Genomic DNA, 16,410 nt, shown 5'->3' with positions numbered 1-16,410 from the left:
CTCGCCAGGTCCAAACAGGTAGAGGCTCCAAGGACACCCAAGAACCTAGGATGCATTTTTTCTCTACTACAATAAACTTTCGAATTGGCGTCTTTTGTGGCCCACCCAAGCCACCCAACCTCTCCATTAAATCAAATATAACCAATTCCCTTGTGAAGGTAATATGAGCATGCAATAAAGAGCTCACATATAAAGCAATGGCAGACCAGTAACTTTGTATCAAAGAACAATCCCACAAGCCGTATTATCTCTGCCTATGCACCCAACACACTTGGGAGAAGCCAATCTGCCTGCCCTATACATTTGCACTTGGGTGAAATAGGCCTGATGGAGCACACTCTTTCAAGTCAGCTCCCCAGACCAACCAGGATATGCCATGAATGGCTCTAGTTATATCCCACTGTACCAATGATGTCCCCAGGTCAAATTCCCATCTAGCTTTAACTCCCCACCTCTGATAATCTTTCCTTCCTGCCAAGGGCTGGATTGATTTAAAAAGTCCCGATATTGTGATCTGGACTTTAATAACCTAAATGAAGCACTAGCATCTATTGCTTCATGGCTTACTGATAATCGTCTTGTTCTTAACCCAGCTAAGACCATCGCATGATGGATAACAGGGACCCTTACTTCAACATCCTAGGTTCCTCAGCTCCCAAACTCTCCAGTCCCTTTGGTAACCCACTTCAGGAATCTTGGAATTATACTCGATCAAGAGCTTTCGTTTACTCAACAAATTTCAGCCCTAGCCAAAGCAGCTTTTTGTTTCTTATGCGAGTTCAAAACTGTCAGACTTTATTTAGATGAGTCATTGCAAGTGACTCTCCTCTACATTCTAGTCCTGTCACATTTGGACTATTGCAGCACTATCTACTCTGGTCTTCCAAAATACTCTACACATCATCTTCAAAATACTGCTATTCGTATTTACACCCATGCTTCCAAATTTGACTGAATAACACGCCATGTCTCCTGCACTCTGCGAGATACTCCCACTTTTGAGAGTCATCTCCCACACTCCTGCTGGGGAGCCAATAACTCCCATTCAGCAGCCATCCCCTCCATTGGCAGCAGGAAATGCTTTAAGACATTACCCTGCTGCAGTGAGGCCAGTCTCATGAGAAGAGCTGCATCACAGCTCTTATCATAAGACTGTGCTCCTCCTGCAGCGGAAGCAGAAGGGGAGGTGGACAGGTTGTGAGAATATATGCCTGATGTCCTGCAGAACTGAGGTGTGCTAGGGGGTGGATCCAGAAGATAGAGTGGGAAGGGCTGGAAACGTACCTTAAAATCTCCCTCTCAAAAATCAAGCCCCTTTGGCAGCACTGCAACTTTTCCAGTTGTAGCTCAAGGCGAATTACATTCAGGTACAATAGGTATTTCATTTGTTTTACTAGCTATTTAGATATTAAGTTTAAATCTGGCCATGACATACAGCATCCTTGAACTTCTTTCTTGATTTAAATTCTTAGGAGGAGCCAATTTCTATCCAAATTGTTCAGCTGAAGGCACTGGATAATGACACAGGAAGAAACGGTTTTCTTACATATGGTATCCAGAGTGGAGATGCCGAAAAGTTCAGAATAAATGCAACTAATGGAATAGTTTATGCAGACATCTCATTTGATTATGAAGAGGGACCTCCAGAGTATCAGGTTTGACTCATGAAGCTTGGAAAAGATGAAGAGTAAAATTAATATAATACTGTCATGTTTCGTATATAACTTTATTGCTAACACTTTCACGGTGGAAAATATTATACAGCTTCATTGACTGGCACATCCTCTGCCAGTATTCCTGTTATATTGTCAGCAGATAAAATGGAACAGCTACAGTGTTCGCTCTAAGCTGCACCTTTTCTTAAGCCATCAAGCAACAGTTCTTGTCTGCCACACAGCAGGGACACGTCCCTCCCTCCGCCACCACTGCCACTGCTGCTGCTTCTTCAGACCAGCAGCAGCAGCAAACCAAGCTACAGCTGTCCTGGAGATTTCTCCCAATAAGCACAACTAGAGGCCCCGCCCCCTCTGACATCACCTTCCTGTTCCAAGGCAGAGCCAGCAGCCCACATATGGAGAGTGCAGCCCCACAATGGATGTAGGTTGGTTTCCACTGCTGCTTCTGATCTGGAGAAGTACCACCAGTGGCAGCAGGGAGAGAGACAGATGCCAGATGAAAGTGAGGAGAGAGAGGGGATTGACACTAGATGGAAGGGGGATAGAAAGAGGGCATATGCTGGATGGAAGGAGGCAGAGCAGAGACAGATGATAAATGGTGGATAGAAGGGAAGGGGAGAGAAAGAGAGCAGATACTGGAGGGAAGGGGAAGGAAGAGGGCAGATACTGGACATGTGGGGGGGGGGGAGGAAAAGGATAAAGTTAGTGAGAGACTGGGGAATAAGAGGAAGTGGAATAGGAGAACTGAGAAAGAGATAGAAAACTGTGGTAGACACTGTAAAAAGAAGGAAATTGATGACTGGCTGGTAAGAAAGAATGAATTCTGTACAGATTCAGAAAAATAAATTGAAGGAAGTTGAAAGGAAAGAGAGGAGAGAAAAGTGGCAAATGGTCAGGAAATACTGCAAATACTGTCTTGTTTAATATGTTGTGTTATTTTGCCATGCATTTTTTGGGGGGTGTATATCTGTAGAGTGTATATAGTATGCATAACACCATCAGTAACAGAGATCCTGGGGGAGGCAGCTGGTAACCAGGAAGGGGTCCTTCCCTGCTGTGTTTAAAAGTGCCCCCATTTTTTTAAGAGTGGTGCTTGTACAGGGGGAGCAGTGCTCTTTCTAAGCTGTGCTAAATATCCAGTAGCTGAATAAAATTCAGAGCAGCTATAAATATATAGCTAAACTACAGGCAAACAAGTACAGAAAGGAGCAGAGGATGGCCCATGGAACTCTTTCCAACCTTCCTGCAAGTATTTATTTGTGTGTTTATGTGTGCGCGCTTCTTTGTGTGTATCTGTAAGAAGTGCTCACAGGGTAATGTAATGGAAAATTTTTGTCCATGTCATATTTTGCTCACGTCAACTCATTCTTTAGAGGGAATATTGAACAGCTGGTGGACCATTTCTTTTGCAGCAGACGGAAAATTTTCCACATGACTTTTAAAAAAAAAGAAGGCACCTAAAATTGCTAAATTTGTAGATACTTTGCAAAACCCTAATTTTTATTGCAGGTCATGCGTTAATGTCCCTATTAGCGCGTGGTACCTGCAGAAAGTTAACACAGGACCACTTACTGCATCCCATAGGAGATGCTAAAAGGGGCATAATCGAATAGGGCCGGCCATCTCCGGGGCCGGCTCTGTAAATGGGCGGAGCCAACCATATTTTTGAAAAAGATGGCCAGCCATCTTTTTTTTCGATAATACGGTTGGGGCCGGCCAAATCTCGACATAAATGTTGAGATCGCCGGGTTTGGGATGGCCGGCTTCGGTTTTCACCCATAATGGAAACCGAAGCCGACCATCTCAGATCCGGCCAAATCCAAGCCACTTGGTCGTGGGAGGGGCCAGCATTTGTAGTGCACTGGTCCTCCCTGACATGCCAGGACACCAACCAGGCACCCTAGGGGGCACTGCAGTGGACTTCAAAAATAGCTCCCAGGTGCATAGCTCCCTTACCTTGTGTGCTGAGCCCCCCAAATCCCCCCCAAAACCCACTCCCCACAACTGTACACCACTACCATAGCCCTTAGGGATGAAGGGGGCACTTAGATGTGGGTACAGTGGGTTTTGGGGGGGGTTGGAGAGCTCAATATTTACCACCACAAGTGTAACAGGTAGGGGGGGATGGGCCCACCTGCCTGAAATGCACTGCACCCACTTAAACTGCTCCAGGGACCTGCATACTGCTGTCAGGGAGCTGGGTATGACATTTGAGGCTGGCAAAAAAATATTTTTTTTTAATTTGTTTTTTGGGTGGGAGGGGGTTGGTGACCACTGGGGGAGTAAGGGGAGGTCATCCCCGATTCCCTCCGGTGGTCATTTGGGGCTCCTTTTTGAAGCTTAGTCGTGAAAAAAAAGGGACCAAGTAAAGCCGGCGAAATGCTCGTCAAGTCTGGCTTTCTTTTTTCCATTATCGGGCGAAGCTGGCCATCTTGTGAGCACGCCCCATCCTGCCTTCACTACCCTACTGACACGCCCCCTTGAAGTTTGGCTCGCTCCGCGACGGAAAGCAGTTGAAGCCGGCCAAAATCGGCTTTCGATTATACCGATTTGGCTGACTTCAGGAGATTGCCGGCCATCTCCTGATTTGTGTCGGAAGATGGCCGGCGATCTCCTTCGAAAATAAGCTGGTAAGTGTACCCACATTAACTCTGTATTAGCTAGTTAGTGCTCACTAAATATAATGCGCTAGCTGGCTAACAGTTCCACGCCCAATCAGAGAAAAAAAACCCAGAAAAAGTGCAGTAATGTGCATTAACGGCAAACTATCTCACAACCCCTCAACGCATTTGTGAGGTAGCTTGTTACTGCATGCTAATCACATGTTTAGTGCTTAACACCCAGAATAAAGAATGCCAATTGGGGCCTTTTCTGTGGATTCAGTGACATTGACATAGGCTGCCATATGAGAGAGATTGGACTTTCATACATGAACTTTTGGTTTCATAACCTGAGTAGAGTCCAGTTCCTGTTCAACTAGAAGCCCAAAAGAGCAGGAGAAAATTGCCAGACCCTCAAAAAAATTGTCAGGACTTGAAAATCATGACTTAACGAACGATAGACCAATGCCTTGAAAATCAGACCAAGTAAAGATTTGTTTATGGTAGTGGACTCTGGAGGTAATAAAGAAGCTTCAGAGGTAATGGAGAAAAAAACATTTTAACTGGGATTTCAAAGTAGTGATATAATCAGCACCCAAAAAAGAAGAGTGTTTCAAATTTTATTGACAAAGAGCAAAATGGTTCTTCCACTAAAAGTTCTTAGACTGGAAATGGGGTATTGTGGAAATGTGAACTTTAAGAGAAAATTAATGATGCATAGGTATTTATATGTCTCTATCATATCTCCCCCCCCCCCCCCCAATCTTTCTTCCAAAGTATACATATTGAGAACTTTAAATCTGTCACCATACGCTATATGATGAAGACCACTGACCATTTTAGTTGCCAACCTCTGGACTGATTCTATCCTGTTTATATCTTTTTGAAGGTGCGGTCTCCAGAATTATACACAATATTCTAAATGAGGTCTCACCAGAGTCTTATATAGGGGCATCATCATCTCCATTTTCCTACTGACCATTCCTCTCCCTGTGCACTCAAGCATCCTTCTAGCTTTCACCATCGCCTTTTCTACCTTTTGGCCATTTTAAGATCATCATATACAATCACACCCAGGTCCCGCTCCTCTTTCATGCACAAAAGTTCTTCACCGCTAAACTGTTCCTTGGGTCTTTGCAGCCCAAATGCATGACCCTGCATTTTTTAGCATTAAATCTTAACTGCTAAATTGCAAACCATTCCTCTAGCTTCGCTAAGTCCTTCCTCATGTTATCCATACCATCAGGGGTGTCTACCCTATTGCAGAATTTGGTATCATCCACAAAGAAGCAAACCTTATCAGATAGCCCTTCAGCAATATCTCTTACAAAAATGTTAAAAATAACCAGCCCAAGAACCAAACCTTGCAGCACATCCTTTTCCTCAGAACAAGCTCCATTTACCACTGCCCTCTGTCGCCTTCCACTCAACCAGTTCCTAACCCAGTCAGTTACTTTAGGGCCCATACCGAGGGCGCTCAATTTATTAGTCTATATGGAACCACTAGTAAAAAAGGCCCGTTTCTGACACATATGAAACGGGCGCTAGCAAGGTTTTCCTCATAATGTGTATGTTTTGGAGAGTGTATGTGAGAGTGACTGTGTGTGATAGAGAGAGTGAAAGTGTGAGTGTGTGTGAGAGAGAGAGTGAGTCTGGGTGTGAGCGTGTCTGTGAGAGAGTGTGTGTGTGAGAATGAGAGTGTGTGCAATTGCGTATGGGAGACACAGTGTGATAGAGAGAGAGAGAGTGTGTTTCACACAGATACAGTGTGTGCGTGAATGAGAGTGTGTGTGAGGCACAGATTGTCTGTGAGACTGAGTGTATGAGACCAAGCGAGTATGTAAGTGACTGTGTGACACATAGAGAGTGAATGTGATACAATGTGAGACATAGAGTGTATGAGAGTGAGAGACAGAAACACATTGTCTGTGAGAGAGAGAGTGTATGTGTGTGTGACAGAGATACCTCCCTCCCTCCCTCTCTCTCTATGGTGTCAGGCCCCCCTCTTTCTCTGGTGTCTGAGATTGCTGCCACTGCACCTAAGCAATTGGTGTGCTGGAGGAGAGGAAGAGAGAGAGAGTGTGTGTGTGGGGGATGGGGGGGATGTGTTGGAGGGGTTCAGCTTGGAAGAAGAGGGGTGTGGGGGATTCTGGATGCGCTGCCAGATGAAAGTAAGTGAGTATGTGTGTGTGTGTGTGGGGGGGGGGGGGGTTCAGGAAGCAATGGCAGATGACAGAGTGAGGGAGTGTGTGTGTGTGTGTGGGGGGGCAGGGGGTACAGGAAGCGCTGCCAGATGAGAGAGTGAGTGTGTGTGTATGGGGTTTCATGAAGCGCTCCCATCCTTGAACCCCTCCCCACCTCAGTCCCCTTCTCTCATTCAAGAACCCCCTCCCCAGTCTCTCCCATCCAAAAACCCCAGTGCCCTTCCCACCCTTCCCCTTCAAGCATCCAAGAACCCCCTCCCCCATCCTTGAACCCCCTCCCCACCTCAGTCTCCTTCTCCCATTCAAGAACCCCCTCCCCAGTCTCTCCCATCCAAAAACCCCAGTCCCCTCCCCACTCGTCCTCTTCAAGTATCCAAGAACCCCCTCCCCACCTCAGTCCCCTTCTCCCATTCAAGAATCCCAGTCCTCTCCCCATCCGTCCCCTTCTCCCATCCAAGAACCCCCTCCCCAGTCTCTCCCATCCAAGAACCCCAGTCCCCTCCCCACCCGTCCCCTTCAACTATCCAAGAACCCCCTCCCCACCCCCTTCTGCTTCTCCCATCCATGAACCCCTCCCACCTCAGTCTCCTTCCCATTTGAGAACCCCCTCCCCCCCACCTGAGAGCCCCACACCCTTCTCCCATCTGAGTCCCTCCCCACCTACCAGCTCCATTCTCCTGCCGCCCAGGCCCACCACCCTCACTGCCTTAAAAAAAAAAACAATTTGAAGCACTGGAGTAACAGGCAGCAGCGCCTTGCGTCTGCCCTTCTACTAAAAATCTCTTCCACGACGTCATTGGGCCTTCCCACATTGAGTCCCACCCGCCCTCGCGGTAATTGGAAGTTACCTGAGAGGAGGGCGGGACTCAATGTGGGAAGGCCCAATGACGTCGTCGAAGAGATTTTTAGTAGAAGGGCAGACGCGAGGCGCTGCTGCCTGTTACTCCAGCGCTTCAAATTGGGTTTTAAAGGCAGGACAGCGCCGGGAGCGGACTCGCAGCACCCCCCACCCGCTGACATCTGAGGCGCCTCCACCACGTCGCCGTCGCGCGTTGCTGGGAGAGGACTCGGAGCACCCCCCCACCTGCTGACATCTGGGGCGGAGCGCCCCCACCACGTCGCCGTCGCGCGTTGCTGAAATTGGGAGGGAGGGAGAGTGGTGCTCGGACGGTCGGGGCGGGGCTACCTGAGGAGCGCGCGGCGCGGTTGGTAGCCAGCATTTCCTTGGCAGGGGGAGGAGTAGGGAAACACGCTCCGCGTGTTTCCCTACTCCTCCCCCTTCCTTGATGCGGTCCCTGCTTTCATTTTTCTGTTGGTTTTCCGCCCTCGACGTCATGATGTTTGACGCGAGGGCGGGGCAGCAAGTCGTTCAGTGGCTTCACCACCACGAACTTACGAACCGTTCTGGGAGTCTGAGTGACTTCAGAACGTTGTCCTCAGAACGTTGAGGGTGCCTTTTATTATATTAGAAGATGTTAGAGGCTTTGCTAAAATCTAAATATACCACATCTACAGCTCTCACTCAATCCAACTCTCTGGTCACCCAAAGACATTAATCAGATTTGTCAGGCAAGACCTGTCTCTAATGAAATCAAGTTGCCTCAGGTCCTGTAATCCATTGGATTGCAAAAACTTTGCTATTCTGTATTTAAATGTTTAGGAGTTTTGTAATGGTGAAATGAATGCCTGACCTCAGAGTGGGGGAACTGCAATCTAGTCAGCAAGATGTTGGTTATGCTTCTGTCTATGATAATCTGTAGTATAATAATTCTTACCAACCCTATATGAAGAAATTCTCAGGAGATTGTAATGTAATGAGGATACAATTTTATTATTATCACAGCAAACAAACACAAATGATTGTATCTATATATTATACTATAGTATTATTTCTCTTTAGGTATACCCACACAGCCATTAGTCTCTTTTCTTTTGTGTCTTATAGAATGATTCATTGCAGCCATTCTCTTAGAAAAATGTCTGTTTCTAACTTTCCTTCAATGCCCTCTTACCCCCTTTTCCTGCTTGTATGGCTATATTTGCATTAACTGATACAAAAACAAAGACAGCACACTAGAATAAAAACGGAAATTGCACAAATGCTGTTCTCTGTAAAGAGAAAAAAAAATCAACCAAGCCAAGGATCTCAGGTTCTGCCTCACCTCTTTCTGGAGGTCTTTTACCAAACATTAGCTCAAATTATCTGCAGCAGGGCCCATAGGAATAAAATGGGCCCTGCTGCAGATAACTCAAGCTAATCTTTAGTAAAAGACCCCCTCAATTAGGATAAGTCAGGGGGCAGCTCATAAATATGAGGTTCTACCCTGAGGTCTCCAGCCACTCAGACAAACAGGACCAGATAACTTCAATCTCTTCTCCCACGGGTGGTTAAAGGTTGGTGGACTTTCTGTTTGTCTTAGCCTTTCAGCTTCACAAGCTGGGTATTTAACCTGGTTACTCTACCTTCACCCCACTACCCCATCATCTTTATTTCTCTCCTTATATACAGTGGTTGCTTACATAGCCAGTTCATTTCCAGGACATATGTCAGTACAGAATAGAAAAACATGTTTGTTTTCCTACTGTAAAAGAGAAACATACAGATGGTTCTTGTCATTAAGTGGGGTCCTATCTGTGTTACCCATTTCAGGGCACTGTCACTGCATAACTTCTTTTCAGGGGGTCAGCTTGACTTGTTTTTGCAATTCTCAGAAAAATATGTTCTTCTCTGTTTCAAAATGTATACAAACGTCTATGTGGTAATTTCCATCAGAAGATACGTACCAAACAAAAATCCTAACCCTTTCTTCCTGAATAATATACCAGTTAAAAATAGTTCAAATAAAAATACCTATATGCCAATTAAAAATACCCCCCACCCCCCAATTTAACCTAACACTTTTAAAGGTGTTGAAAGTAATGAATTTCTTCATAAGAAGACACAATAATGGACAAGACTAAGACCAGAGCGATGGTGAGAAATAGGGTGATGTGGAGGGGCATAATTGAATGGGGCGCCCAAGTTTTCATGAGGGCGTCCTCGCAGGACAGCCCCGCGAAGGGGCAGGGAAGCCTGTATTATCGAAACAAGATGGGCGTCCATCTTTCGTTTCGATAATATGGTCGGGGACTCCCAAATCTCAACATTTAGGTCGACCTTAGAGATGGTAAACCTAAATGTTGAGCTGGTCAACATTAGAGATGGTTGTCCCTGGTTTTCAGCCATAATGGAAACCAAGGACGTCCATCTCAAAGAGGACCAAATCCAAGCCCTTTGGTCGTGGGAGGAGCCAGAATTTGTAATGCACTGGTCCCCCTGACATGCCAGCACACCAACCGGGCACCCTAGGGGGCACTGCAGTGGACTTCACAAATTGCTCCCAGGTGCATAGCTCCTTTACCTTGTGTGCTGAGCCCCCCAAAACCCACTTCTCACAACTGTACACCACTATCATAGCCCTAAGGGTTGAAGGGGGGCACCTATATGTGGGTACAGTGGGTTTCAGGTGGGTTTTGGAGGGCTCACATTTACCACCACAAGTATAACAGGTAGGGGGGTATGGGCCTGGGTCTGCCTACCTGAAGTGCACTGCACCCACTAAAACTGCTTCAGGGACCTGCATACTGCTGTGATGGAACTGAGTATGACATTTGAGGCTAGCATAGAGGTTGGCAAAACATTTTTTTAAAGTTTTTTTTTTAGGGTGGGAGTAAGGGGAGGCCATCCCCGATACTCTCCGGTGGTCATCTGGTCAGTTCGGGCAACTTTTCACGGCTTGGTCGCAAGAAAAAATGGACCAAGTAAAGTTGGCCAAGTGCTCGTCTGGGATGCCCTTCTTTTTTCCATTATTGGCAGAGGATGCCCATCTCTTAATCACGCCCCAGTCCCGCCTTCGCTACGGTGCCGACACGCCCCCATGAACTTTGGTCATCCATTTTCTTTTGCTGAACTGAATTATTTTTCATTGAAAGCTTTGAATGACTAAACTGGTAATATCCCAGGAAATAGGATATGGTGTTACTTTGATAAAAATGCTTTAGAATCAGTTAAGAAAACTTTGAAAAAATGTGTTAATAAACCATGCCCTTTAGACATATGCCCTTCCTATCTGTTGGAGAAAGCCCCTTTGGAAATCTTAGCCTGGCTTACTAGGTTTGTAAATTTTTTCCTTAGAAAATAGTTATTATTTGGATAATCTAACCGATATAATACTAACTCCATTATCAAAATCTTTAGGTGCTGATTTAATAGTTGTTGACAATTACCAACTGGTTGACAGTATTCCTTCAATGGCCAAATTGATGGAATTCTTGGTAAATGAACAAGTACAATCTTTTCTCAAATCCTTTAATGTTTTACACTATACACAATATGGTTTGAGATCTAGACATAGTACTGAAACATTGCTCCTGGTTCTCGCTTCAAAAGTTAAATCCATTCTTGGTAGAGGGAAACAGGTTATTCTGCTTCAGTTTGATATCTCTGCAGCTTTTGATGCAATTAATTCATTCTTTTTTGTTGCTCAAACTCAGGTGCGGTATTGACTTGGTTCAAGTAATTTTGACTAAACAAACATATTGTGTGAGAGGGAAGAATTCAATGTCATCTCAGTGGAACCTGGGTTGTGGGGTACTGCAGAGCTGTCACTGCTCTCACCACTCTTGTTTAATATTTATCTTAGCTCTTTAGGTGAATTATTTTCAGAGTTAGACATTACAGTTTATCATATGTAGATGAAATTTTTCTGCTGAGCCCAGTTTTACAAAAATTTGATGATACTTTAATTTCTTTAAAATATCATTTTACTTATAGATAATGAAACAAATAAACAAAAATACTATGGTTCAGTGACTTTGAAAACATTAAAAAAAAATAGTAACTTGTATTGTCTTCTGGTGAGAATTTAAAAGCAGAGGACCATTTCTAAAGTTCTTGGGATCATTTTAAATTCTAATTTACCCTTTGAAAGACAAATTAATGCATTAACCAAAATAATTTTTTTCAGACTAAGACAACTTCGAGCTATATCATTGACTTTAAATTCAAAAAACTTTAGAACTATAACGCAAGCAATCCTTTTTCCACAATTAGACTATTGCAATACCTCAATCAAACTTGAAAAAAAGTTTCAGTTGTTACAGAATACTGCTACCAGACTAAAATGTAGCAAGGGCAGTTTGACAGCACAGCTCTGCTTTTGACAGACCTACATTGGTTACTTGTAAATAAACGTATAGATGGTTTAAATTGGCCTGTTTAGTTTTTAAATCACTTCATGGTAAAATTCTTAGGAAGTTGCTGAACGACTTGCTATTCCTCCTTATAGACACAATTTTTATTGTTTGCAAACTTTACAAATAGGATATCCCTCACTTAGAAACATTTGGTAAAAGTCTTTTTATGATCACTCATTTCCATTTCAAAGTGCAAGAATCTGGAATAATTTACCCCAGGCCAAATTCTATAAATGGCTGCTTAAAAATTGATGCTGAAAAACCAAGTGTTTAGCATGATTCTATAAACAATGCCTAAAGTTGGGCATAGTTTATAGAATATGCTCACGTGCCATTCTTGCAATAAAAATGTAGGTGCACTCATTTAGGCCACCTAAAACTAGACCTAAATATCTGCGCCTCAGTTAGGCGCAGATCAGGTGTATTCCATAATAGTGCGCATAGATTTTGAAATGCCCATAACCTCCCCATTCCATGTCCAAGGCCATGCCCCCTTTTCAGCTACGCACATTAGAATTTACATGCATTGTGTTATAGAATACACCTAGAAAGTTGTGCACGTAAATTCTAATTTAAGCCAATTATTGCCGCTAATTGGTTAAGTACCAATTATCAGCACTGATTGACTTGTTAATCAGTTAGGCATAAGGCGCCATTTATAGAATTTGGGGGCCCATGAGCTAAGGCAAATTTCATCTTACCTATGTTTTAAAAAGGCTCTGAAAACATATTTGTTTGAAGATCTAATATGATTATGTATGATTCTGTTGCTAATTATACATCCTTTAGATGTTGAGGTTTTCTGTTGACTGTTATCCACTAGGCCTATATGGAATGTGGGCAGAATAGAAAACATAGATAGAATTGAATAGACCAACATTTATCTTAATAAATAGCGCATGTAATGATATAAACTGTGACTCTTTTGCAATAATATATTCAACAGCTAACCACGTCTGACATTTTGCATGTGTCTTGCATTGTTTGCAGATTGTTGTGTATGCTGAAGATGACGGTATCCCTGTGAAGAAGAGGGGCTATTGCACTGTTATCATCCACATCAGTGACATTAATGATTGTAAACCAGAATTTGCACAGTCTTACACAATGCGTGTTGAAGAAAATGAATCTGTAGGATCAGTTATTGGAAGAGTCACTGCCACTGATAGGGACAGTGGAGATAATGCTTCTATATTATACATTATCACAGGTAACATGCCGTGTTCACATGATATGAAGTAAGACATCTATAAAGCATAATTAATTTTAGTATAGTGATACATGATGTCTTTATACAAATGTGTTGAAAATGCACGGATGTCTAAATCCCAGTTTTAGAAAACCAGGACATGAAGTTGGGCGGACTGAGAAAATGGACATTCATTCCCAATTACAGAAGAGAAAGGAACGTCCACGTGGATAGACAGTGGGAGTTTGACCTGCTACCTACACTATGTTATGTTTTGGTGTTAATACAGAGTAAGTACAAAGCCAGTGAGGTAGATGTAAGGAGCATGCCCAGCATTTGTCCTGCAGGTACCGCACATGGCAAGTATAGCACCCACCTCGAGCAAATCAGGAAAACAAACCCCTGTGTATTGTCTACCAGAGAAAAAGAAGAGTAGGGGTGGAGAAACATTTTGTTTTCATCTATCTTCTTGATTTTGGAGGGTTATTTGGTCCACCCCTACTCTGTTTCTCAAGTACAGCACCCACTCCACACACAGTATACAGAATGAAAATGTTGGAGGCTCAACCTCCCCTTCAACCAAACCATGTGCACCCCTCCCGTACCTTCCTGCTGTTTCAAGTCCCCCACCAGCAAGACTTCTGATCCCTTTCTCAACTCCCCCCTCCAAGAGACTCAATTCCTCCTCCCAATTTCCCCCACCCCACCAGGCACAAATCCCCTTCTGACCAATACATCATGAACCTCCCAAACAGAAATCCCACAGCTCCCAAGAGCACTACCGTCCCCAATCCCCCTTCCCTGGGATGAGAAGGTCGCCTAGAAATGCACTGGGAGACAGAAACATCATTTTGGATGCTGGTGCCATCCTGGGCAGCAGCAGAGGAGGATCACAGCTCCTGTGCAGCTCAGTGCCAAGTCTTCAACTTCAGGGCTTTGCTGCATCTGCTCAGAAGCAATGCCGGCAGGTGCGGCTGTGCAGAAAGCTAATAGCTGTTCATCAGAGGGTCAGATCAGCATGATTGAGTCCTTTTAGGTTTCTTCTGAGTCCCAGGTTTTGGCTGGAACCTATTTCATTTTGGGACAAAGCAGGGCAGCAGCTGCTGCTTCTTTGAACCCTCCAGTGTTTATGTTGTGTGTGTGGGGGGGGGGTCAGCACCCTTTTCCACTGAATTTGTTCTCCTGCTTTATCAGGCTTTTTGCTTGAAGCAGGGCTGCCTGTGCCAATGTCCCTGGAGGCATCAAGGGTACACAAATGTGCTAGGCCCTCGATCCCTAAAAACAGCATTTCTGTAAGACAGGAGGCAGAAGATTTAGACACCTTGACTTACCTTCTTCCATTGGATGAGGTCCTTGACAGGGACCTTTCAGGTCTGGATGGCTCCCTGGAGGGTAGTTCAGACATTCAGGGAGGACCCCTCAGTAGTCTGTATTTTCAGGCAGCTGGAATTGCCATGCTTAATTCTCAGGTCTTACAAACCCTGAGCTAGGAGGATAATCAGTTTCAGGTGCCTAGAAAGGGAGATCCTCTTTTGGAATGCATCCATTAGCCTCCTAAAACCTTTCCTTTCAATGAAGACCTAAAGGTGATGGTTGAGGCAGAGTGGCAATCTCCTGATAATGCTCTCCAGATTGGGTAGACCATGGTGAGGCTTTATCAGCTTCCCTTGCTAGGGCTGGAGAGGTTCTGCCTACTTAAGGTGAACTCGCTGGTCACAACAGTCACCAAGAAGACTGTTATTCCAGTGGAAGGTGGTATGACTCTGAAAGATCCGCAGGAAGTGCTATTGAGGTGTTCCTTTGAGGTCTCTGCTGTGGCCTTGCAAGGAGCAATTTGTGGAGGTTATGTAGCTAGAGCCTACTTCCACTGGGTGGAGTGTCTTGCTGATTGTTCCGGGAATACAGTCATTAAATTGGAATTGCCTTTTTAGCGGACATCTTCTATGACTTAATATGCGCCTCAGCCAAAAATTTAGCTCTGGCTGTGTCTAAAAGGTGTTTTCTTTGGCTTAGGAATTGGTCCACTGACATAGCTTCTACAATGCGGATCAGTTAGTTGCCTTTTTGAGGCAAACTGTTGTTTAGCGAAGACTTAGAAAAGTTAGTGAAGGATCTTGGTGAGTCCAAGGAGCCTTGCCTTCTGGAAGGCAAAACTCACCTGGCAGCTCTAGCTTCTGCTAGGGGTTGCTTCAGGGATGCCTGGAGTCATTGCCCTGACAGATGGGGGGGGGGGGGGGGGGGGAGTCCTACTTGTCTATTCTAGACCACAAGGGCGTCAGAGTCCTCAGGATTTCCCCCTTCTGCATGGAGATTCTCAGATCAATCATCATAGCAGTGCAATAGGGGGAGATTTTGACCTCCATGTATCTCTCAGATCCTTACCTTCACATTCCTATTTGTCTGGATCATCAAAGATTCTTGTTTGCAATTCTCGGTCAGCACTTTCAGTTCAAGGCTGTTCCCTTCAGACTTTCTACAGCTCCCCAAACCTTTTCCAAGGTCATGCTGGTAGTGGCAGCCCACCTCCACAAGGAGGAGGGTCTTGATTCACCCATACCTGGATGACTGACTGATTTGAGCAAAGCCTTATAAGGAGAGCAAGCAGGTTACCAACCGAGTGGTGGCTTGCCTTCAGCATCTTGTCTGGGTGGTGAATTTTTCCAAAATCTCCTTGCTACCATCTCAGTACCTAGAGTATATTGGGGTTCAGTTCAATACTCAGATATCCAGGGTCTTCCTTCTAGAGGTCAGAATCTGCAAACTTCAGGCCCAGATCAAGGCTGTCCTCAAGAGACCCAGGCTTCCAGCTTGGGAGATTCTGCATTGCTTGGCTCAATGGCAGCCACTATAGAGGTAGTTCCCTGAGTGAGAGCACACATGAGATCTCTTCAGGGTTTTCTCCTGTCCTCTTAGAGGCCTAAGTCAGATGACCTGCATTGTTGCCTGGCTCTTCTGCACTTGAACAGATGTGATCTCTGGTGGTTGGATTGGCATCACCTGGACCATGGAATGGAGCTGGAAGCACCAATCCAGGAATAGGGCAGACAGGCACTTCCAAAGGACACAATGGAGACGTGATATTACTTTGCACACCGTGTAGATTTATATGTATTCATGCTTTTACAAAATTTCTAGATAACCATCAGGCTCATTTTCGAAAGGGATCGCCGGCGATCTTCCGACACAAATCGGGAGATCGCCGGCAATCTCCTGATCCCAGCCAAATCGGTATTATCGAAAGCGGATTTTGGCTGGCCCCAACTGCTTTTTCATCGCGGCGCCAGCTGACCTTCAAGGGGGCGTGTTGGTAGGGTAGCAAAGGCGGGACGGGGGCGTGGGTACGGGATTGCCGGCTTCACCTTACAATGAAAAAAAAATGGCCGGCTCGAACGAGCATTTCGCCGTCCGGACTTGGTCCATTTATTTTTAGGACCAAGTTTGAAAAAAGTGCCCCAACTAACCAGATGACCACTGGAGGGAAGCGGGGATCACCTCCCCTTACTCCC

General features: G+C 45.0%; 1 protein-coding gene across 4 annotated transcripts in view; it reads left to right on the top strand.

Annotated features, from left to right (window-relative positions):
- The window catches only part of LOC115465597 (protocadherin Fat 4-like), a 204,670-nt gene that overhangs the window by 86,269 nt on the left and 101,991 nt on the right, over positions 1–16,410 (top strand). For all 4 annotated transcript variants that reach the window (XM_030196179.1, XM_030196180.1, XM_030196178.1 and 1 more), the window contains 2 exons: positions 1,473–1,655; positions 12,706–12,925. In XM_030196179.1, the coding sequence (XP_030052039.1) occupies positions 1,473–1,655; positions 12,706–12,925 (403 nt within the window). The remainder of the gene's footprint in view (positions 1–1,472; positions 1,656–12,705; positions 12,926–16,410) is intronic.

Source organism: Microcaecilia unicolor, chromosome 3, assembly GCF_901765095.1.
Source record: "Microcaecilia unicolor chromosome 3, aMicUni1.1, whole genome shotgun sequence".
Taxonomy (NCBI): domain Eukaryota; kingdom Metazoa; phylum Chordata; class Amphibia; order Gymnophiona; family Siphonopidae; genus Microcaecilia; species Microcaecilia unicolor.
The sequence above is the reverse complement of the archived record's forward strand: the minus strand, read 5'-3'. Positions and strand labels throughout refer to the sequence as shown.